General features: G+C 51.1%; 7 protein-coding genes across 7 annotated transcripts; 3 read left to right on the forward strand and 4 right to left on the reverse strand.

Annotated features, from left to right (window-relative positions):
- Window positions 1-86: 86 nt before the first annotated feature.
- M438DRAFT_129869 (uncharacterized protein) lies at window positions 87-1,498 on the forward strand. Its single transcript, XM_029898815.1, has 2 exons — window positions 87-698; window positions 771-1,498. Exons 1-2 carry the CDS (start codon window positions 328-330, stop codon window positions 1,321-1,323), a joined length of 924 nt encoding a protein of 307 aa, XP_029763852.1. The 5' UTR covers window positions 87-327; the 3' UTR covers window positions 1,324-1,498.
- Window positions 1,499-1,970: 472 nt separating this feature from the next.
- M438DRAFT_266378 (uncharacterized protein) lies at window positions 1,971-3,809 on the reverse strand (the record flags this gene model as incomplete). The annotated part of the gene is made up of 2 exons (XM_029900102.1): window positions 1,971-2,299; window positions 2,387-3,809. The coding sequence occupies 2 exons, from the start codon at window positions 3,807-3,809 to the stop codon at window positions 1,971-1,973; spliced, it is 1,752 nt and encodes a 583-aa protein (XP_029763853.1).
- A 1,143-nt stretch (window positions 3,810-4,952) lies between these two features.
- On the reverse strand, window positions 4,953-6,979 carry M438DRAFT_290431 (uncharacterized protein). Its single transcript, XM_029901711.1, has 3 exons — window positions 6,853-6,979; window positions 5,592-6,798; window positions 4,953-5,539 (listed from the first exon to the last, which is right to left on the reverse strand). The coding sequence occupies exons 1-3, from the start codon at window positions 6,875-6,877 to the stop codon at window positions 5,329-5,331; spliced, it is 1,443 nt and encodes a 480-aa protein (XP_029763854.1). The 5' UTR covers window positions 6,878-6,979; the 3' UTR covers window positions 4,953-5,328.
- Window positions 6,980-7,092: 113 nt separating this feature from the next.
- M438DRAFT_342803 (Vps36-domain-containing protein) lies at window positions 7,093-9,294 on the forward strand. Its single transcript, XM_029904848.1, has one exon. It carries the CDS (start codon window positions 7,276-7,278, stop codon window positions 9,226-9,228), a length of 1,953 nt encoding a protein of 650 aa, XP_029763855.1. The 5' UTR covers window positions 7,093-7,275; the 3' UTR covers window positions 9,229-9,294.
- Window positions 9,295-9,354: 60 nt separating this feature from the next.
- On the reverse strand, window positions 9,355-12,514 carry M438DRAFT_129913 (uncharacterized protein). Its single transcript, XM_029898816.1, has 3 exons — window positions 10,612-12,514; window positions 10,414-10,560; window positions 9,355-10,338 (listed from the first exon to the last, which is right to left on the reverse strand). Exons 1-3 carry the CDS (start codon window positions 12,472-12,474, stop codon window positions 9,481-9,483), a joined length of 2,868 nt encoding a protein of 955 aa, XP_029763856.1. The 5' UTR covers window positions 12,475-12,514; the 3' UTR covers window positions 9,355-9,480.
- A 411-nt stretch (window positions 12,515-12,925) lies between these two features.
- On the reverse strand, window positions 12,926-14,626 carry M438DRAFT_342805 (cystathionine beta-l). Its single transcript, XM_029904849.1, has one exon. The coding sequence runs from the start codon at window positions 14,443-14,445 to the stop codon at window positions 13,117-13,119; it is 1,329 nt and encodes a 442-aa protein (XP_029763857.1). The 5' UTR covers window positions 14,446-14,626; the 3' UTR covers window positions 12,926-13,116.
- A 1,240-nt stretch (window positions 14,627-15,866) lies between these two features.
- On the forward strand, window positions 15,867-20,642 carry M438DRAFT_332158 (uncharacterized protein; the record flags this gene model as incomplete). Its single annotated transcript, XM_029903469.1, has 4 exons — window positions 15,867-15,994; window positions 16,044-20,049; window positions 20,101-20,400; window positions 20,448-20,642. The coding sequence occupies 4 exons, from the start codon at window positions 15,867-15,869 to the stop codon at window positions 20,640-20,642; spliced, it is 4,629 nt and encodes a 1,542-aa protein (XP_029763858.1).
- Between the last annotated feature and the right edge of the window lie 79 nt (window positions 20,643-20,721).

A 20,721-nucleotide genomic window follows, 5' to 3' on the forward strand; every position in this document is an offset into this window, starting at 1 on the left:
TGTTGGTGATCGGCGCTTTTCAGCTGTGAAGCCGACACAACCGCCGATCTCCATCTTTACACCATGTTCGTGACTTCCTCCTGTATATTCTAAGCACTTCAACCTCTATCGATCGGAAAATGTCGTGACAGATATCTCTCTAATTAAAAGGTCGTCATCAAGACGTGACAACCATCGGACCAAGATTTTGCATAACCACACATTCAAAGGCGAAAAAGCATCACAGACATCAAATTTCAGGAAACCAAGAACAAACTCCAACCACCGGATTGGACTACAAGAAAAGATTCAAAGCCAAACGGCACTTGGGACTCTCACCTGTCAACTATGCCGCCTCGCCCCTTCCCTCTGGCGTTGAATATAGGAACGGACGTCTGCCACACCGCCCGCTTCAAAAAATATTTCATCCAACACCCTACGTATAGACACTCTGGTCTTTTCAGATTGTTTGATAAATTCTTGTTACCGTCTGAGCAAAAGGCATTTTGGAAGAGATTTCCTTTGGGAAAGGAAGTGGAAGGAAGTGATGGTGAGGTGTATGCAGGGGAGGTAGAGGGAAAGGAAGAGGTCGGAGAGAGGCAGATGGAAGGGCTAGTGAGGAAAGTGGCACAGAGAGAAGAGCAGAAGGCAACAACCAAGGAACCTGCAATATGGGACACAGAGAGCAGAAAAGCATGTGTGGATTACATTGGTGGTCGGTAAGTCATCCTCCCACCCAACCCTACTAAACCATCGGAAGGGGAAAATCACTAACATCAAACCGAACAAAGATGGGCAGCCAAAGAAGCAATCATAAAAGCCTACGCTCCCAAACGCAGACTTTTGCTCAGAGATATCGAAATCAGACGGAACAGCACAACACGCGAACCCTACGGTATCGTTCTGGACACACCGCCTCCTTCTCGAAAAGGTCTCTCTTCTGCAAAATTCATCTACAAAGCGATACTCGAGAAAGAAGCATTGACTCGACCGTCCACTCTACCTATTGAACACCAACAACGATCATCCGGCCAAATGATCGAACAACAACAGCAACAAGCTTCCAGAATTCTCTCGGATGAAGGCATCTTAGATCTCAACGCTGTGACTGCAGCCCTAAACCATCCCAGCACTTCCACATCTCCATCCCCTACTCCCAACCTCATCAAAAAACACCCCGCCCGCGAAACAGAAACCTCAACAGCCACCGACAAAGCAATGAAATTGCAAATGGAAAATGCAAAAGAAGCCCTGGAATTGGTCGACGTGCAAGGGGAAATCGTAAAGGTGTCGATTTCACATGATGGCGAGTATTGTGTCGCTACCGCTCTGGCCGCTTTATGAGTGAAAAGAACGCGGAGGGGAGAGAGTTTGAGAAAGATTTGTAAATATAAGCATGGAAGACGGACGCACGCATATAAAACTCTACGCATTCGAAAAATCACAATTAAAAGAACAAAAAAGACACATTTCAGTGAAAATGAGTTGACAAGATTGGATTTGGTATAACACTATAGATAAAAGACGCGAGAAAAGTGGAAATAAAAAACTTTCAAGAAAAAAAAAGGGGGAATCCATAGAAGCATAAAAGGTTACTGGTAAGATAGAACAAACGCAAAGTAAAGGGACAATCGACAGAATCAACGCAAGCAAGCAATGGGCAATCGTCTCCGCCGTTTGCTACTCTTTTCCACATGAACAACATAAAGAGAAAGATGAAAGTATGCAAAGCAACAAAAAGGGAATTCTTTTTTGTTGATATCCAAAAGAGTTTCGCAGGTCCTGTCCATTTTTCTCGGGCGGCGGTCGTTGGTCGTCAAGAGAAACAAGTCGTCGATCGTGGTGTGGGTATGACAAAAGTAAGGAAAAATAAGGTATCATGTTCGTGGCTTCCATTCGAGACCATGCTATAATGCAAGACAACCAAGAGATGCAGATATATCACGCTGGAATGCAGAGGGCTAGCTCGATATACGCGGAGCAAGCCAGTCTCAGCTTCCGTGAGCGCTTTGTACAACAAGCATCATCTTATCGTTTTGTTGAATTGCGTCCTCCAGCGTATCGTCGTTGATGAGTGGTGTATAATCGCCTGTTCGCTCGTTGCGGACCTCAATATCGAGTTCAGTCTCGTCAGAGCGCGGGTCTGCATCACCGTACTCTAATCTACGTCTTTCCAGAATCTTTCGGTATAGGTCGTCAAAGTTGAATGCGCCTCGTGGTGGTAGACGCAATACAACGCAGGTTTCGCGGTCGAACCATACCTTGACTTTCAAGGCGCCGCCACTCGTTGCTGCAGAAGAGGTTGTAGCGGTAGACATAGCTGTGGTTTGACGCGCGAGAGTAGGTGCGGCGGTATGTGTGGTATGAACGGTGGCATCGGTATATTGGGAGGGTGTTCTGTAATGACCGGGAGGAGCACGCATAGAACCAGCCCCGACGGACGATTGTTGACGTTGGTGTGCTGCAAAGGATTGTGCGCTGGTGGACTGGCGAGCCGAGTTGGTCGAAGCGGCATAGTGGCCTGAGGCATGGGAAGCGGTAGAGTAGCGATCGGTTTTCGTCTCGGCGGCAGAACGACTATGCTCGTTGAGATCGACGACATTGGGGTCGATCTCGTAGTCACCAGCATGAGGAGTGAAGAAGCCGCGGACTAGTGTGCTGTTGACGACGTGAGAACCAAGTCGCAACAACTTATATAGATATTCGTCAAGGTTCTCGCGGCGACCCTCTGTGATACGGTCCGTCACGAACTGTACAGGTCCAGGCATCAGCGGCAAAGTACGCGGTGCGCCGGTGTTGCCAGCTTCGTCAGGGAAGGCCTTTATGAGATTGATCTGAAGCTCATAGAAGTCCTCGTAGATGCGTGTGAGATCCCAATGAGAGCCGTCGGCCAGTGTCGCCTCGACAATGAAATGGAACTTCTCATCGAGGTACATGTAGCGCGGTACTGAGGCACGCAGCGGCGCAAGTGGGTATTGCGAATGCGCCTGCGATGTGGTACGCCGCGACACGGTCGACATGTTGCGCGAATGTCCCCCGTTGTTGAGGCTCATGCGATCCATACCGGACTGCAGACCTGCCATTGACTGTTGAGAGGCAGCTTGCATGTTGCCAATCTGGCCCAACGGAATGCTGGTGTTTTTGTAGTCTGCTGCCATCTTCTTCCACTCTTCCACCCTCGGTATACCAGCTCTTGCAATAGCCTCCGCTGAGTCGATCGTCTGACCACTAGTAAGATCCTTGATCTCGACGAACGATACTGGGATGAGGCCGGGACCACCCAGTCGCGTGATGGGCTTTGCGACGAACCATTCCGGGTTTGATTGCGCGATAACGATGATGGCCTCTCCTTCGTGAGCTTCGAGCTCGTCGGGTCGCTCGGCCTTGAAGTCGTATGCGACAATGCCGTAGACAGGGGCGCCACCGGATCTGCCCATCGAGGACTTGCTCATTCTGGAGGGGTCGTGCGATGACTTGTCGGCATAACCACTGTCGTGGTGGGTGCTGGGCGACGATGTGACCGAGGCGCTCTCGCGCACTGTCTTGCCGACTTGTTCAAAGTAGCTCACCGGTACCAAGCCGCGCGAGTTGTGAAGCGGATTGCACGCCTCGTACCACTCGGTGTCGTCTTCGCGCCCGGTTACGTGGAGGAAGTCGCCAGAGGCAAAGGACAGGAATCGGACGTTAGGGTTGTCGTTGGGAGCGTCCCAGTCGTACAAGGCCTTGATGACCTTTTTAGGAGGGACAATGGCGGTGGGGTCTTTCTCGGGGATGGAGAGACTGTGGTTATGCGACGAGGCGCGCCCGCTGCTTCGTCTGAATTTGACCATTATTTCGGGGATTAGATTGCTAGCTTGTTTCGCTTCTTGGCCCGTCAATTGCGAGCAAGGAAACTGACACACCCAGGCGGACGATTTAATGAAGGAGAGGAGATCCAGGAATAGTAAACCGGTGAGTTTGACGCAGTGCCAGAAGCCTTCTCTTAAGAACGCCCAAACGTTTCCCACGAACCTGCCCTCGATACCGAAGGCGCGATGGCTGTAGTGTTTTGACTTTCCTTAGTCAACTGTCGTGCGTTCCAGTGTGCAGGAGTGTCTCGACGCGTTCAAGGGGTTGCGCTTGGGTGTTTCGGTCGCAAAGTGAAAAGAATGGACAGGGAGTTGTCCTCTTTTCTGCACAGAGACCCGACCTCCTACCTCGGTGGATACGCGTGCTGTAGAGGCTTGATTGAGTGTGCTGCAGGGTGGTCTTGGGATCTTAGTGCCTCTCCCCGTGAAGTGGGGTACCAAGTTATCAGTCGCGCTTGCGATTAGTCCGGGCGTGGACTAAATTATGTTATTTACAGATGCCCCTCTACGCGCTCCTTTGGACAGCCTCGATATTGTCGTTGATTTGTACAAGTGGAGTTGTCTCTGATCGAACCGAACAACAGGCTGGGAAGGTAGTCCTGCGCCGCATGCGGCTGCGAAGCCATGTCAGCCATTTATTCCCTACACTTCCATTCATTGTTCCTTCCTCGCTCGTGTGCCACCATGAAACGTTCGGTGACGTAGACGTGTTCGCAAGGCGTTCTCACGTTTGTGATAGCCGCTCCTTGTCTTGGACTGATTCAACATGTATTCCCGTACATGTCAAGACATTGCTATAGCATAGGTATACGAACCACTATACTGGCAGACTGGATAGGCGGATCCCGAGCGACGATCATCTAACCAGGGTCCTGGTCTGATTCGTGCCCGACGCGCGGTCACAGCCAGTATGAATGCACGATTGATGGTACCAACACATGAAAAAGGGAAAGTATTGAATTACTAACTTGATGGCTAAAGCAATGAAAGAAAAGAATTATGTGTCAGAAAAGAAGTGGTGCGACATCCGAAGCTGCACTTCACCAACGTGCATGCATCTGCGTGCGCCAAACACGAGACATAGATGAAAGCTGGGAGGCTGCCCAGTCGATCCGGTGCCGTTGGGCCTCGCTTTGGGTTGCAAGTCGTCAGATGCTTGATTATCCAAGTTGAAGGGAATCGATCTGCATAAGGCTAAGAACTGCCAAAAGTGCCGGGCCTGCCAGATCGACTGAAATCAGATATGGCTCGGAGGCTGAAGACTGCTTGGGTGCTCATCCTCCATAAGACGAAATCGTGCCTGGCACCAACAGTGCACGTCATGCCTGACAGATGTATAGACGATACTAGGAAGCCTTGAGAGATGTCTTTGGTGGTCGAGATGTATATAGATCCGCGACACAACAGATATACCGTAGCAAGGGTTGTTTGCATAGCAGGGAGCTTCGAACTCCGTTGCTAGCCGTTGTCCCACGTACCCACTTGTAGCAATGATAGTCGCTCAGATCTGGCCCTTGATATCGACACGGTATGCACCGCTCTTGGCGGCTTCAAACACAGGGGCTGCCTTCGCACAAGCAAAGCGAGCACCATCTGCTTTGTCTTCAAGAACATTCGATGCACCCATCTCGCAGATGAATTGCTTGCAGTGCTCGTCACTATTGAACGCCAGCTCTTCCGTCAAGAAAGATACCTTGACATCAGCACGGAATCTGGAAGAAAGTCAGCAACTGAGCAAAGGCAGACGGGTAAGAAGAAACTCACGATCTGCAAATGACAGCTAGGGCAGCCACCCGTTCTCGGTTGACGAACATGTCCATTAGATAACCACCCATGTTTGGCGATTCGTTGAACAACCTAAAAAATCTGTGATAGTTGCCTGTAGCCAACGCGGCTCGCACATCTAGTGCATGCTTGACTGGGGCGTGCTGCTTGTCTGCTGGGGTTAAGTCTGCCAAAACGTCGTTCATGGTCTGGCGGTTACAGGTATAGAGAGTGTAGAGGATGCGATAAGCCAAAAATTCACCAGGGGAACCGCGCAACTTCATCTTGTACAGAGTACGAAGTTGAGTCTGACACTGATTATACTCACCCAGATCCCCCTTTTCCAGAGCTATGCGCGCGTGAGCCTCGTACACGCGGACGGTAAAGTCATTCTTGATGTGCTGGACAGTGAGATCCTGTCTTAAAGACTTGAACTGATCGCAGATGTACCCGTAGTTGTGCTCATCTTTCCACTTCTTGATGAGAAGGTCGAGAGTTTGTTTGAGAATGTGAAGGGGACGGACGGTTTCGGGCTTGGGAGGGGCGGTGAGACGGAAGTAATTCTTCTCAAGCACTTGACATGTGCCGACACAGGGACCGTCGTTGGCGTCGGGCATGGGAGAGTCGTCACGAGGAGAAGAGATGAAAGGAGAAGCAGGACCTTGGTTGCCGAGCTGAAAACGCTGCCTTCGTTTCTCGAGGTCGCTCAACTTACTGGGAGGGGCAGTGGCACGGAACTGGTCGGCTTTTTTCTGACGCTTGTCGGGGCTGGGATTTGTGATGCGATCGGCAAGGGAGAGGTTCTTCACTCTCCATGGAGGAATGGGTGACGAAGCGTCAAGAGCGGACTCCACGTCCATGGACTTTCGTTTTTTCGAGGCATTCATGAGGGCGGCGTTTCTTTCGGCGCGGAGAATCTCTCGTGGAAGTGGGTGGTTTGGCCAGTCGATGACAGCGAGGAGGTTGGCTTCGGCTGCTTGTGTGATGATGGATCTCAGTTTTGCGCTGATGGCAGCGTCTTCGATGCCGTCGGGGGTAGATGTGGATGCGAAGGCACGGCCAACGTATTCGCGTACAGGCTGTGGCCACTCGATCTTAACGGTGGCTTGCGGCTGAGTTGGAGGAGCTTGAGGGGCTGTGAGTTCGACCGCTGGAGCAGGACGAGTTAGTGTTCGGCGAGCAGTGACTGGTGTGAATGCCGGCGAGCCTAGAGAAGTTATGTCAGTGATGTCGGAATGTGTGATTTGAGGATGCATCTTACCGGTCTGCCACGGTGCTGTTGTCATGTTGAATTCTGGACTATTACAGTGCGCGACAAAGAAGTACGACAATCAAACAGGGTGTGAAAGACGCAGCCTTTGTGGGTGTGGGAGTCTCGATGGTGAAAGATGGACGACGCCCGATTTACGCGCACGCACAAGAGCAAGAGCGACCCGACCCTGTGCCAAGACCCCCAACTATGCGGTCACTGATAGACCATCCTCCGCGCTCCACGTGCCCACCCATTGTGTTATACCGTGCAGATCTATTGTCAAGTCGCGTGTTGGGAACATCAGAGACACTTCGGGCTATATCCGTAGCCTCAAGTCTTCTTATCGTCATCGCCCACCCTCTTCGTTTGATTCTTGGACACCCCTCAATATCGGCCCCACGTTGAGAAGGCTACGAGTACGGATAACTGCATATGTTTCTTCGCCAACTCGACCTGACGACTGCTCTTCGTCCATCTTTACTACCAGACGAAACTCTTTTGTTTGTTCAGGATGCAGTAGGTCTTTACGAGGGGAAATATAAAATTCCCAACTACCAAAATGGTCACGCCTACCTGACCTCACATCGCGTGTGCTACGTCGACAATCAGGAGCCGCGGAAGTTCTCCGTTGGTATTGATCTTAAGGATATCGAAAGGCCAGAATTTTATGCTGGGTTCTTAAAGTCATCAGCAAAAATCACTCTATATCCGAAAGCTCCAAAACATAATGCTTTGGCCATCAGGAGTCCAAAGCCTGGTTATTCAAGTTCAGGAAGTTCTCTAGGATCAACACCGCCGAGCAGATATGCTACTCCAGGCCGTCCCTCAGCACCTTCACCAGCACCGGTCCGAGATCCGAATGCTACCTGGATATGTCCCATCTGTTCATTCTCGAATCCTGTACCGTCCAATTTCGATCCAAGCACAGCAAACGATCGAACACCTTTGCCACCATGTCTAGCTTGTGGCATCAAGCCTCCTCTAGTACATGTCGTCAAAGCAGCAATCGCAGCTTTATCAAATCGACCAAGTGGGACGAACTCATTCACGTCTGTACCCACCCAAGTCACAACTACTCCTCTTTCATCTTCACCACAAACATCACAGCCCATGGATGTTTCATTGAACCAGTGCCCACGCTGTACTTTTTCCAATCATCCATCTCTAAGTAGCTGCGAGATATGTGGAGCCAAACTATCAGGTCCAGCAGACAGACGTTCCCAAATCATCGAAAGCGCAACCACACGTCCGGAATCTCCTGGCCCGTCTCTTCCAAATGCAACCTTAGGAGACGGCACTCCAGAAAGTATCAAACTCTCCTTTCGCGCTGGCGGCGACAAAATCTTCCACGAACGTCTAAAAGGCGCCCTCGTCCAACGAAAATGGCTCCTTCAAAACGCCCCTCCTATCCCTCGCTCCCACATGAACGAGGCCAACCCGATATCCACCTACTCTCTAACCGACGGCTACACACCGACACCACCTCCCCCAAAGGTAGTAGGAATAGCAGGACTCGAACGCCGAGGAGCAGAATTACGCAAAAACAACGAATTCGTCATCGGTAGCGCCTTTGAAGATTTGGAAGCCCTCATGACATCAGCAAAAGAAGTAATCGCCATGGCCGAACGCTTCCGCAGTCAAAACAGCAATGGCGATGGCGATAACGATGCCAATAGCGCTGAAGCCGCTTCCTTACTCTCAGACATGGGTCTCGTGACCACAAAAGATATGCTCTCAGGAGGCAGCGGCGCCGATCGCACCTACATCGCCGAACTCTCCCGCAATCTTGCAGAATTCCTCACCGATGACAAAAGAGGTGTGTTGAGGAGGGAAGGAGGTATCATGTCTTTAGTAGACCTCTGGGCCGTCTTCAACCGCACGAGAAATGGAATCGAATTGGTCTCACCCATGGACTTTGAAAGAGCTGCCACTATGTGGGATACTTTGCGCTTGCCTATTCGTCTCCGTCGCTTCAGAAGTGGATTACTCGTCGTCCAAGGTCGCGACCGCACTGATGACAAGACTGTCGCGAGCTTACTCTCCTGGCTCAAAGACCTACACTCAATCCCCCCAGCCATGTCCAATATCTCCGAGTTCGGCGCAGTTACAGGGCCCTCCGTAACCTGGGACTGGCAAATGTTCGGCCGCGGCGTCACAGCCCAAGAAACAGCAGAACGATTCGGTTGGAGTGTGGGAGTCGCGACAGAAGAGTTGGAAATGGCAGAGGAAAGAGGTGCACTATGTCGTGAGCAAGGTCTTGATGGTGTAAGGTTCTGGGAGAACTTTTTTGCCGAGATTGAGGTCAAGGTGCCAAAGACGAAGACGGTGCAGCAGTTGGAGCAGGCTGAGCTGGAGAAGAGATTGAGGGAGAGTGGGCTGTTATAGAATTCCATATAGATCATCGACATTTTACGCATACATATCTGTACAGAACTTGCATTCGAACACGGTTTCTCATCATCTGCCTCTCGTTCACACAAGGTGTCGATCGAATTACAATTCGTTCGATTACTTGTATACTAACTACCATCTGCATCATCAAGATACAAAGGAAAGAATGGAAGAGATTGCTCCTGAGCAACTGTCCAGGGGTGATTACATAATGTGCATATCGGAGGATGAAAAAGTGACCTTGGATCATCTCGATGATCCCATCACATGCTTCTCAGGCCGAGACAGCTCACCAGCAACACCAAAAGCATACGTAGACACTGCGGTACCTGCAGCCACGCTCAAGAGCCAAGCAGTTCGACGACGCCAGCGACCTCTCTTCTCCTTGCGGAACCCATAATCACGTGGCTTGCGAACAATTCGTCCATCAACGGGCGATGGATAGTAGTCATGCTGCTCAATGACTGGATTTCCATGAGTAGGGATGTCGAATGATGTGCCGAATGTATCTTTGTACTTGGATATGGGCTCAGGTGTAAAGATGGGCTCGTAGTTGACGAACCCTGTGGGTGAAGCGAAACGAGCAGTAGGTGGCTCAATGGGACCATGCTTAGCCGTACCATCGATAGGGTTGATAGCGCCCCCAAGCCTTGACGATGTTGAACGAGAATCCTTGTGTACTTTTCGCAGTATCAAAAAGTCTCGCTCCGCATGAATTACTTGGAAACCCTCGTTCTGTAAAGATGCGAGATGTGGAATGAAACGGGCAGCCTGATCCAGCCGAGAGATAGCGTAGGGTATCGATATGGGCGCTTCTGCATCCGAGAAGTTCGTTGGGGTGGTGGTGATAGAGATAGCATCCTTGCCGGAGTCATACGCGACGACCTTGTAAAGAGCGGGTTCTGCCCAGGCGACGTGTGACGTTGGTGCTGGAGTTAAGTGTGCATCTGTAGAATTGTTTTCTGGTATGGTTGCTGGTGATTGACTTTCTGCTGTATTTGCGGTCTTTGGCATCGGTACGTTGGGTTCGATGCGATTTGAAGTCGCTTCATCGAGCGAACGTCCAAAGACCGCGGTATGTTGTTTGAGCTCATCATTGTCTGCCTTTGGGGAATCTTCAGAAAACGTGCTTCTGGAAGGCTGCTTATACCACTTATCGCTGGTAGCGAACTTACCCACAGTTGGAGAGAGATCACCCTCACCTGGCATGGTCTTGAAGTCTTCCTCGAGAGGGTCCGATTCGGTCTTTGTCTCCTTGTCGAATGAGTTCTCCATGCCGATGGGTGCACGTGAGTAGCCGTCTTCATGGTACGAGGCTTCTTCCATCTAGAAGTTGGGTCAGTCTCGAATCTGCAACGTAGTAGTAAAATTCCTGACCTGCTTCAGATCCTCCTCCAGAGTACGGCCGTCGCTCTGCTTCTCTCGGCAGAATATCATCTGAAGGCCCATCGGCATTGTCGAATAACCATCTTCAAAGGCAGGTTCAGGGGTGTTCATCTCACTCTCCAAGCTCTGGCGCTTTCCAAGCATCGCGTCCTTCTCCTCTTTGTCAAAAGCAGTCTCCAGACCGCTTGGAGCACGAGAGCAGTCGTCATTGTATGTCTGAGCTTGTACCCTGCGACTCATCTCATCTTCTAGAGACTGAGATCCGTTACTTCGAACACCCCGAGCTTCGTCGCGAAAGTGAATCTCCATACCAAATGGCGTAGCATCAGACTTGTCCTTCGCGACCGCTGGTTGTTGTCGAGCCCGAATTTCCTCTTCGAGAGACTTGACATTTCCTCGCTCAACTTGCTCTTGTTCTCGGTTCCAGAGGTTCTGCATTCCGTCCAGGTTGGGCAGAAGGCTCTCGTTGAGAGAACGGGCCTGGATGTGGTCGTTGAGCTCGTGCTCGAGGTCCTTGCGCTGTCCTTTCTGAGCATCTGCTGCTTCCCTCTCGTAAAGGGTCTGCATACCGATAGGCTCGGTAGAATAGGCATCATTGATTTCGCCTACAGATGGTTTTGCCGCCAGGTTGAGCTCACGTTCCAGTCTCTGAGGGGTAACCTTCCGCTCATGACGGTATGAGCTTTCGAGGCCGCTGTCTGAATAAACGTCGGTGTGCTGTGGTTGACCTTTGACAAGGCCGTTCATCCTGACTTCGTCTTCGAGAGACTCACGTTCGCCGGTTCCGGCTTTTTGCCGTTCTTGCTCGAAAAGATTCTCGAGACCTTCTGGCGAGGCAGAATATCCATCCTCGAGTGGAGGAGGCTTGGTGTTCATAGCAACCAGTTCCTGTTCCAGAGATGAGTGGTGGTCAGTGTCGTTGACCTCCTGTTCATGTGCGAAAAGAGTTTCCATGCCACTAGGAGCTACACTATAGTCATCATTGGTTTCCTGAACGGGACTCTTGTTAAGAGCAGCCATCTCTTGTTCCAGAGGCTCCCTGTCACCATGTTCGCACGCCTCTTTCTCGTGCTTGAAGGCAGTTTGAAGTCCCTTCGGATCGTTGTCCCAACCGCCTTCGAAGACGGGTGGTCGTTCTGCATCAAGGGTGTCGCTGGGCTTGACCAACTCTGGATGAGCCTGACGTTCCAGGACCTGAATTTGCTCACGCAGAGTATCCAGATGTCTACGGGCAGCGAGAAGCTCCTCATGTTCGGACGTGGAGATCTTCTCAAAGTCCTCAGTGAAAGAGGCTTGGGTCGTGGGGGTGTTTACAGGGGCTTCGGCGTGGGCTGGTAGCTGCGACACGATGTCGGACTTCTGGTAACTCTTTGAAGGAGTTTGATTGCTCTTTCTGTGCTTTGCCGAAGTGGAAGTTTGTCTGCTTTGACCATTGCCAATGGGCACCATTCTTCCCGAGATTGGGTCGTAAACGGTACGCTTGACTTCGTTGGTCTTGGAGTCCCACGAAGTGGAAGAAGCTTCGACAGTCGGCTTCGAGCCTGACTTGTGAGAAGCATGCATCTTGAAGGACGAGACCTGGGCAAAGTGACTTCTTCTTCCTGGCGAAGCTTCTGACTCGTTCGTTAGGAAGTCGGGAGTGATAGACTTCCAGAAAGCCTTCTGATGTTTGTCCGATCCCATGTCATGGTCTGATCGAGGTTTTTCTTGGAAGTCTCGGGCCGCATGGTTCTTCTTGTGCTTGTTCCAATGGCTTGCATAGCGGACGGCAGGATGGAAGGGTACGGTGTTGATAGGAAGGAAGGCAGCGCGGGGTTGAAGGCTGAGGCCTCGGGCCTGCCGGAGGAAAGGCATGGCGACCTGAGAGCAGAGATTAAGTCAGTAATTATTCCGAGCTGAAGACTGATGTGAGGAGGACTGACGATACTCGATGGGAGTATTTGACTGGTCCGCTCCAGTAATGGCGGTACGAGTAGACGGCGACGAGCGCTTGTACCCTAGTGGAATGTGGCTGGCTTTAACTCCGTTATCCACGAAATCTTGTACCTGGAAGTGTGTCGATGCTGTTGATGGAAGAAGTCGATAACAGATCGAGCTCGGTGGTTCAGAGACTTCAAACAGGCACACGGCTTTGAAGCACGACTTGGAAAGCAAGCAGGATGGCTGAGAAGGAGCGAGGGAGATAGAGGTACAACCACGAGGACCCCCGCACCTTCTCCAGTCCCGCACCTTGACAGTTATCTTGGCGTCATCCTTTGATCTACATTAGGAACTGCATTTCATTTATTGTGCTTCTGGTCAGATGTGGTTCGAACTTGGAAGTGTAATTTTTATTGTATCGGAGCGCCTGCTATGATCCCAAATCTCTCCGAAAGAAAAAGGTATGTACAGGAAGGAGGAGCTAGTTCTCAGTGAGTTCGCACCTTACTAGAGCAGCTGTGCCGAGAACCGAGTCTCAAAGAACTCCTCCGTAGTAGAAAGAAACTAATGCAATGATCATGGCTCGTCAGTGAGATCTCTGGTCTTCTTTGTCTCACCCTCGGGGACTTCAAGGGGCTCAATGCCATCGGGTGTGATTTTCACAGCACCCGCTCTGACCAGAGCCTGTTGGAGGTCGTCAAGGAGATCGCCTACATCCTCGATACCGATGCAAAGACGGATGATGTCTTCGGGCAAAGCGCGCTCCTTGCGAGTGGCGGGGTCAATGCTGGCGTGACTCATGCGGCAGGGCATGCTGATCAAGCTGTTGACGCAACCGAAGGAAACTGAGATGGCGAAGATCTTGGCGGCTGCGACAATTCTCTCAGAGATGGTGGTTGAACCGGTCTCGAAGGCAAGAACGGCGCCTGCGCCACGAGCTTGAGACCAGTGAAGGTCGTACTGAGGGTGTGACTTGAGGCCGGGGTAGCGAACCTTGAAGCCATTGCTCTCAAGGTATCTGGCAATGGCCATGGCGTTGGCCTGCTGCTTTTCCATGCGAACAGCCAGCGTCTTGATACCGCGGAGGAGCAGCCAAGAATCGAAGGGGCTGAGACCACAACCCGAGGCGTTGATGGGGAAGTAGAGTTTGTCGCCCAGCTCGGGGCTGTTTGTAGCCATGACACCGGCCATAACGTCGTGGTGACCGGAGAGGTACTTGGTACCACTCTCGTAAACAACATCGGCGCCCAGATCGAGAGGGTTCTGGAGGTAGGGCGAAAGCATAGTGTTGTCGACGATGACAAGCGATTTGGGGTTTGCCTTGTGGGCGAGCGAGGAGAGGGTGGGAATGTCGACGACCTTCATGAGAGGGTTGGTGGGGGACTCGAGAAGAACCATAGCAGTCTTTTCAGACAGGACGGCAGCGACTGAATCGGGGTTGGTGGTGTCGACGTGGCGAACGACAATGCCACCGTGGGTTGAGAGGTATTTGAGGAGACGGTTGGAACCACCGTAGAGGTCATCGCCAGTGACGACCTCGTCGCCAGGAGTAAGAAGGCGAGTGATAACGTCGAGGCAAGCCATGCCCGAAGTCACGACCAGCGCGCGGTGGGCATTCATGATCTTGGCCAAGTGACGCTCAAGATGGGTGCGGGTGGGGTTTCCCGAGCGAGTGTAGTCGTATTCGTTACCTTCGCCTTTGAAGGTTGCGGACTGGTAGATGGGAACGCTGCTGGCGTTGTACTGGTCGTTTGACTCAGTGTAGACGAGCTCAGTTGCGAGCGAGTACTTGTTCTTGCCATTGCTAGGGCTTGATGGAGTGGGTGAGGGGGGCAGATCGTGGCCGTCAAGATCCAGAGTCTTGTTGACGGGAGGAGGCGCAGAAGGACCAGTAGAAGACGACATGATGGTGTTACGTCGTGGTTTTTGATTCACAGGGCCAACCACCTGCGTTATTGAGATACGAGTAAGAAGGGGGAGTTGAGTGTAATCCGATGAGCGGTGGTGGTGCTTTGAAGCGCGTGCGGGTAATCAATTGACGAATAATTAAGTGACGCTGGAATTGTTTGGTAGAAGTGAGAGGGAGTTCAAAGCCGAGAAGACTCACCATCGTCACTGCGGGCCGGATTAATTGCGTGCTGAACGTGAGGAGGCCGTTATCGGATGGATGATATCGTTATTGAACACACCTGTCTTGCTATATAGCATTTCCCGAGCAACAGTTTGCCGCCCTTGTCAATCTCTACAACACTTCAGATATGAGGTAGGCAGTACCAGAGCATATCATCCTGTCAAAGATATCTTGAGTTCTCTTTTGGAGGAAACGAGATCCTGATGATCTGTACACTACCACCACCCGTCCACAGGTTGGAAAAGAACGGCAGATAGACAGAGGCGGCACAGACGAGACGTTCTATATCAACTCCAGTTCAGCCGGGTACATCTTCTTTGATCGCAAACATTCCAAGCTCTTCTCCAGTTTTGACTGCTTGGGGAAATAAAGTCCATCGAGTACACCCCAATCTGGACCAAGAATATACTGACCAGTGGTGTAACGGTAAGAGAGACAGGCTCGACCCTGGAAAGAGACTTACCTGCTCGCTGGAGTATTGACGACGTCTTCGTTTGCTTTTACGACTGGCTATCAATGGCTAGCTGCATAGCGCTTCAACCATCCAACGCAGCGTGACACCAAAGAACCGCCATAGGAGAGCCAACCCATCTTGAAAAATGAAAGAGAGTCACAAAATGCTCGAAAGAGATGGAAAGTGACGAGATCCAACTGAACAACTTACAGGTTCAGATGACTTACCAAGGACTCGGGGGCTGCCTGCGAACTACCGGTATGGTTTCGTAGGAACGTGTGAGTCTGTACAAGATATGCTTTGAGCAAACAGGTCCAGTTACTAGAGGCGGTATGTATGGGCAGATCATAAACAGGTAGATGTCTCAAATATCTGTTTGGATGCATGAGCTGGGGTCAGATGCGAGCAAACGGAAGAGACGCGCCTTCCGTTTGCTCAGACACAGACAAAGCTTGAACCTTCTCTCGAGTGCTCGGCGTCTTTGCCAGCTCAAAAATCCGGTGTTGCCAGTCCATCCCAGACAACACGACTTCACTTGCGTGTTAGCTGGGACGACAAAGACACGAGCTGTAATCCAGCGAAGGAACCCTCCTTTTTTTCTCACAGCGCACAACACAATCTCACTTTCCTCCTTTTCTTGAACCAAACACCCTTCACTATTCGGTATTGCTGGATGCTCGCTCCATAGATCATATCTCCGGCTTCCCAGTCCAGCTTCATCTCTCACAGCCCATCAACAACATGGTTGAGAAGTTGACCGTCGAAGAGTGCCAGACGCATATTCGAGATATCCGTGTCAGCCATGGCGCAGATGCGCGGAACGAATCCGAGCGCTTCCTTCGCAGGGGATATGAGAGCATGCTGAAGCTGTGAGTTCGACTTGCACGTTTGGCAGACACAGTCACTGACATCATATAGGCTATCGGCACAGCTTTATAGCGAGCCTTCTCATTTTCTATTCGAGCTCATCCAGAATGCCGATGACAACGTCTACACGGATGGCGACCAGCCTCAAGCCGCGCTCGCCTACCGCTCTGATGGCCTACTCCTCTTCGGCTGCAATGAGCAGGGCTTCTCTAAAGCAAACGTGAGCGCCATCTGCGACATGAATCAGAGCACAAAAACCCTGTTGAAGGAGGGTAAAAAGAGCTGTATCGGAGAGAAGGGCATTGGCTTCAAGTCAGTCTTCAAGGTGGCAGACAAGGTCTGGATCTCTTCCAACAACTTCTCTTTCATGTTCGATAAGAGCAAACCCCTAGGCATGGTCGATCCGGTATGGGCAGAATTCCCTCACTTCCCGGAGCAGCTTCAGATGAACACAATGATTTGTCTCAAGATTGAGAAGCAAGAAGACCGCGATGCTGTCAAAGACCAGTTAACCAAGGTCCTCGAACCATCTTCATTCATGTTCCTGCGTCGCCTTTCCAAGATCAGAGTTGTCAGGCTTGATGACTCTGGAGACACCTTCGACGAGATCATCATGTCTCATGATCAGCGTGCTTTCACCGACGACCTACAACTTGTCACAACGACAAAAACCAAGGGCACGAGATCAAGAAGGTCGCGCTACGTGGTCTCTGATTACACTGCTCGAGAGATGCCCTCGACTGAGCTGAGGCAAGGTGTCACGGAGACCTCGATCAAGCTAGCTTTCCCTTTGGATGACCAGCAACAACCACTCATTGCTAAGCAAGACGTCTATGCCTTCCTACCTGTGTGCTCTTCTGGTCTGCCATTCCTCATCCAGGCAGACTTCTTGCTGGTCGCCAGTCGCCAAGGCATTGATGAATCTCAACCATGGAATCGTCGCTTACAAGATCACATCATCTATGCGCTTATTCAGGCCTTCCAGAGACTCAACGATTCTCATCTGAAGTACCGCTGGCCTGCTTATCTTCCAGAAGCCCAGGTCGCTCATAAATTCTTCGACAAGATGAAGGACAAGTTCCTCGATCGGATGAAAGACGTGAAGATCCTGGAATCGAGGTCTGGTGAGTTTGCCAAGCCCAAGGTGATGATGCTGGTGCCCGACCAGTACAAGGACGAAGACGGAACCCCTCTTCTGACTCCCACAAATGATCGATACCTCTCTACCAAGTACGACCCAAATCACGTCTCTTCATTGGTTACACAGGCTCTTGATGGCAAGAAGTTCTTCGAGATACTCAAGAACTATGTCATGAAACAGTCAGAAGAGTTCCGCAGCAGACCTGATGCATGGCACGGCAGAGTTTCCACTGTTCTGATGGTTGAGCAGAAGCAGTTCAATTTGGACGAACTTCTGATTTTGCCTATCGTTCCTCTCGATGATGGACTATGGATACCTGCGAAGAGCCGTGTGAAGCTGACATACTCAAGAGCCGCAACTCGTAACACACCACCTGTAGCCTTTTACTTACCGCGTTCCGATGCCAACATTGTCATACCGAAAGGCGTATCTTTGTCGATCGTTGAACACAATGCTTCTCGCAACGAAGAACGCAGAAGCTTCCTCAGACGGATTGGCGCCCAAGACCTCGATTACGAAGACGTCCTTCAAGGCATCATCAAGCAGCACAGGGAGTCAATGTCCAACGCCGACGTTGATCTTCTGCTCTCTCATGCACAGTACGTGTTCAGCATGCCATCAGCATCTAAAATGGCACAGAACTTGAGCACTATCCTTTGGCTCGCAGACTCACGTGGCGAGCAATTTCGAGGAATCGAGCTACACATGGACAATCCTTTCAAAGTGCCAGTTAGTCAGATCTTTGCTCAAAACCCCACGGTGATACGTTTCATTCATCCCAAGTATTTGGGAGCCTACCACGGAAACGTGGAATTGCGCACAAGATGGCTTGCTTGGCTGCGAGAGTGTTTGGGTGTGCATGATGTCCCTCGCCTGGCAAACAAGATGAACAAGGGTTTGTCTGCAGAGTTCGAATGGCTTGTCAACAACCTGCCAAGTGTACAATGGCTCGCGTGTATCCGAGTCAACTGGGAGGACTATCACCTGAGTAAAGCTCCGAAGCTAGGCGATGTGAGGATCCCGAGCGACGAAGTCAGAAGCAGAATTGAATCTCTGGTTGTAGACTGCACTGATGGCAGAAGAGCAAAGTTGAAAGACACCATTCTACCTACCCTGCGCTCTGCTGTCATGACCATCCAGCATATGGGATTCCACTTCCTCGATGTCAAAGACGAACAGCACAATGACTGGACCAAGCTGTCTACCTTCGGAGTCATTACCCATCGTGATCTGGACTTCTGCCTCAAGCTCCTGATGAAGTTCCCAGAGACAGGAATGATCCCAGACAAGATGACTGTCATCAAGCTGTACAGAGATATCCACAACTTCTGTGAGCCGAGCATGGTCGCGAGAGAACGTACTCGTACCGCTTTCAGAGACTTACCCCTGATCTTCCTGCCTGAGAGTGCACAATGGGTACATCTGCAAAGCTGTGTTTGGGAAGCTCCACCATGCTTGCGAAGAATCCGTCCCATTGCACATATTTACGGACCCGCGCAGTCATTCTTCAAGAACATTCTTAGCTTGCAAGATGCAGGCATTGGAGACTTTGTCAACGAGCTACTTGCTCACGAGAATAATACCCCGTCCGTTGTTCAAATCAAAGAGTTGTTGCTTGAGCTCAGCAGCCGAATCAACCCTCGTCTGACCTACGATCTGAAGGCATTGGAGAACTCCCGTATTTTCCCGGTCAAGAATACTCAGAAGCAGCTTGTTCTGGTGCCTGGCAGTGATCCGAAATGGTTCATCCCAGATGGAAAGAACTTGAGCGTGTCCTTTTCGGGCATGGTTCATCTCCTAGATTTCGGTCTGGGCGATCAGAAGAGACTTGAACCCCTTCTCGAGAAGATGGGCATTTGGGGTAAACATCTCTCGCATTTGGTCACTAAGCGGGAAGTGGTCGAAGGCATGGCCCAAGCTACGAAGGACGTCTCGCACACAAGAAGGTTCCAAGTGAAGGCTCATTACCTCCTATGTCTGACAAATCCTGCTGAGAAATACATCATGAAACCCCTGCTCGAGAGCATCGAGATCTGGGCCGTGGAGTCGATCAAGGTGCATCGCTCGATACGCCTTGACAACCAAGAAATCTGCGGTAAACCTTTACCTGCCAATATCATGCTGGGCAAGGATCAGCGAGTCTTTGCCCCTATCCAGGATCTCGAGGACAACTCCCTGAACCACTACGAGCTTTCAGAAAAGCTGGTAACACTGTGCAAGCTCGAGAAAGTGCCAAAGGAACTCGTCCTTGGTATCCTTACAACTTCTTCCACTCAGCAAATCGAGGACATGTTAGAGGAGCATGGGGTGATCTTTGACAAAGTCGAATTGCAAAAGCTGACCAACAACATCATCGGTGGCTTGGCAGGAGCCGCATCGTCTTCCAGGCGTGTGTCCGCTCAACAGATCCCCCCAGGGATGGTCTCAGACAACGACTCTTCATCCTCTGATGACAGCGATAGCTCTTCGCTGGCAGCTCTCAAGGCCATTGGCTTCCGTGTCAAGCTTGCACGCAAGATAAAGCCTGTTTCTGCTTCTCGCGCTAATGGTCAGAACCACAGCGCCAGGCCTCGCTTCCGACCTGAGCCTAGCTCGGATGAAAACGATACAGAGCAGCTCTTAGATGACGGGGACTGGGACAAGGGTACGGCACCCATGTCGAATAATGCTGCCCCTTACAGAAGATCTGCCAAGTCTAGTGATGGGTTCAGCTACCAGGCAAAGTCCAACAACTTCGGCAATAAACTTGCCATGTCTGACGAGGACATCAACGACATTGACAGCGAAGAAAGCGAGATTGTCACCGACACGATGCAGCGAGCTCAGGCCTCCGAGTATCGCAAGTTGGTCAGTGCCTCGGAGACCAGTTACGAAGACCCTCAGGTCATCCGTATCGGCGAGCAAGGTGAAATGAAGGTAAGTGGTTGACCGGCCATTGCTCGTTTATGGCTGTGCTAATCCAATCAGATGTACGGGTTCTTCAAGAATCTCCTCGGCGACTACTTCACGAACGACATGTGGACGAGTCACGCCAGTGCCAAATATACTGACCAGACTTTCGATGGTGATGACAGCCAGTTCGCCGACTTCACCATTCGCGACCTCAGTGGTCGCTTCACTGACTGGCTCGTGGAAAGAGGCTGTAGGCAACCCAAAGAGTGGCTTGGGAAGAACGGCAAAGACTCGATCACCTACTCAATCGAGGTCAAGGCCACTTATGGTCCCCGCACCGAGCCTTTCCATATCAGCCAGAATCAAATTGACATGGTAAGTGGATCATGTAGCTACTGGAACTATTCGCTGACTCTTCACAGGCAAAGGAGCAACGCCTCCAGGGTGACGGTGTTCCTCAGAAAGTCTATGTGGTGATGCGTGTCTCAAACCTGGCCGGCAGTGGCCACAGTGGAAGTGCTCAGGTCCACCCGTTCGTTGATCCTTACGGACTCTTCGAGCAGGGCGCTCTCACCTACATTTCGCCAGGTGGTTATCTGGTCTTTTCTGATCAGTAGTCGATCTAATCGTACTGCGTGGAAGAAGAGGTAAACAACGAGACTATGCTAAGAGAGAATGTGTATTACGGCAGATGAA

The sequence above is a fragment of the Aureobasidium pullulans genome (genome assembly GCF_000721785.1).
Source record: "Aureobasidium pullulans EXF-150 unplaced genomic scaffold scaffold_3, whole genome shotgun sequence".
NCBI lineage: Eukaryota > Fungi > Ascomycota > Dothideomycetes > Dothideales > Saccotheciaceae > Aureobasidium > Aureobasidium pullulans.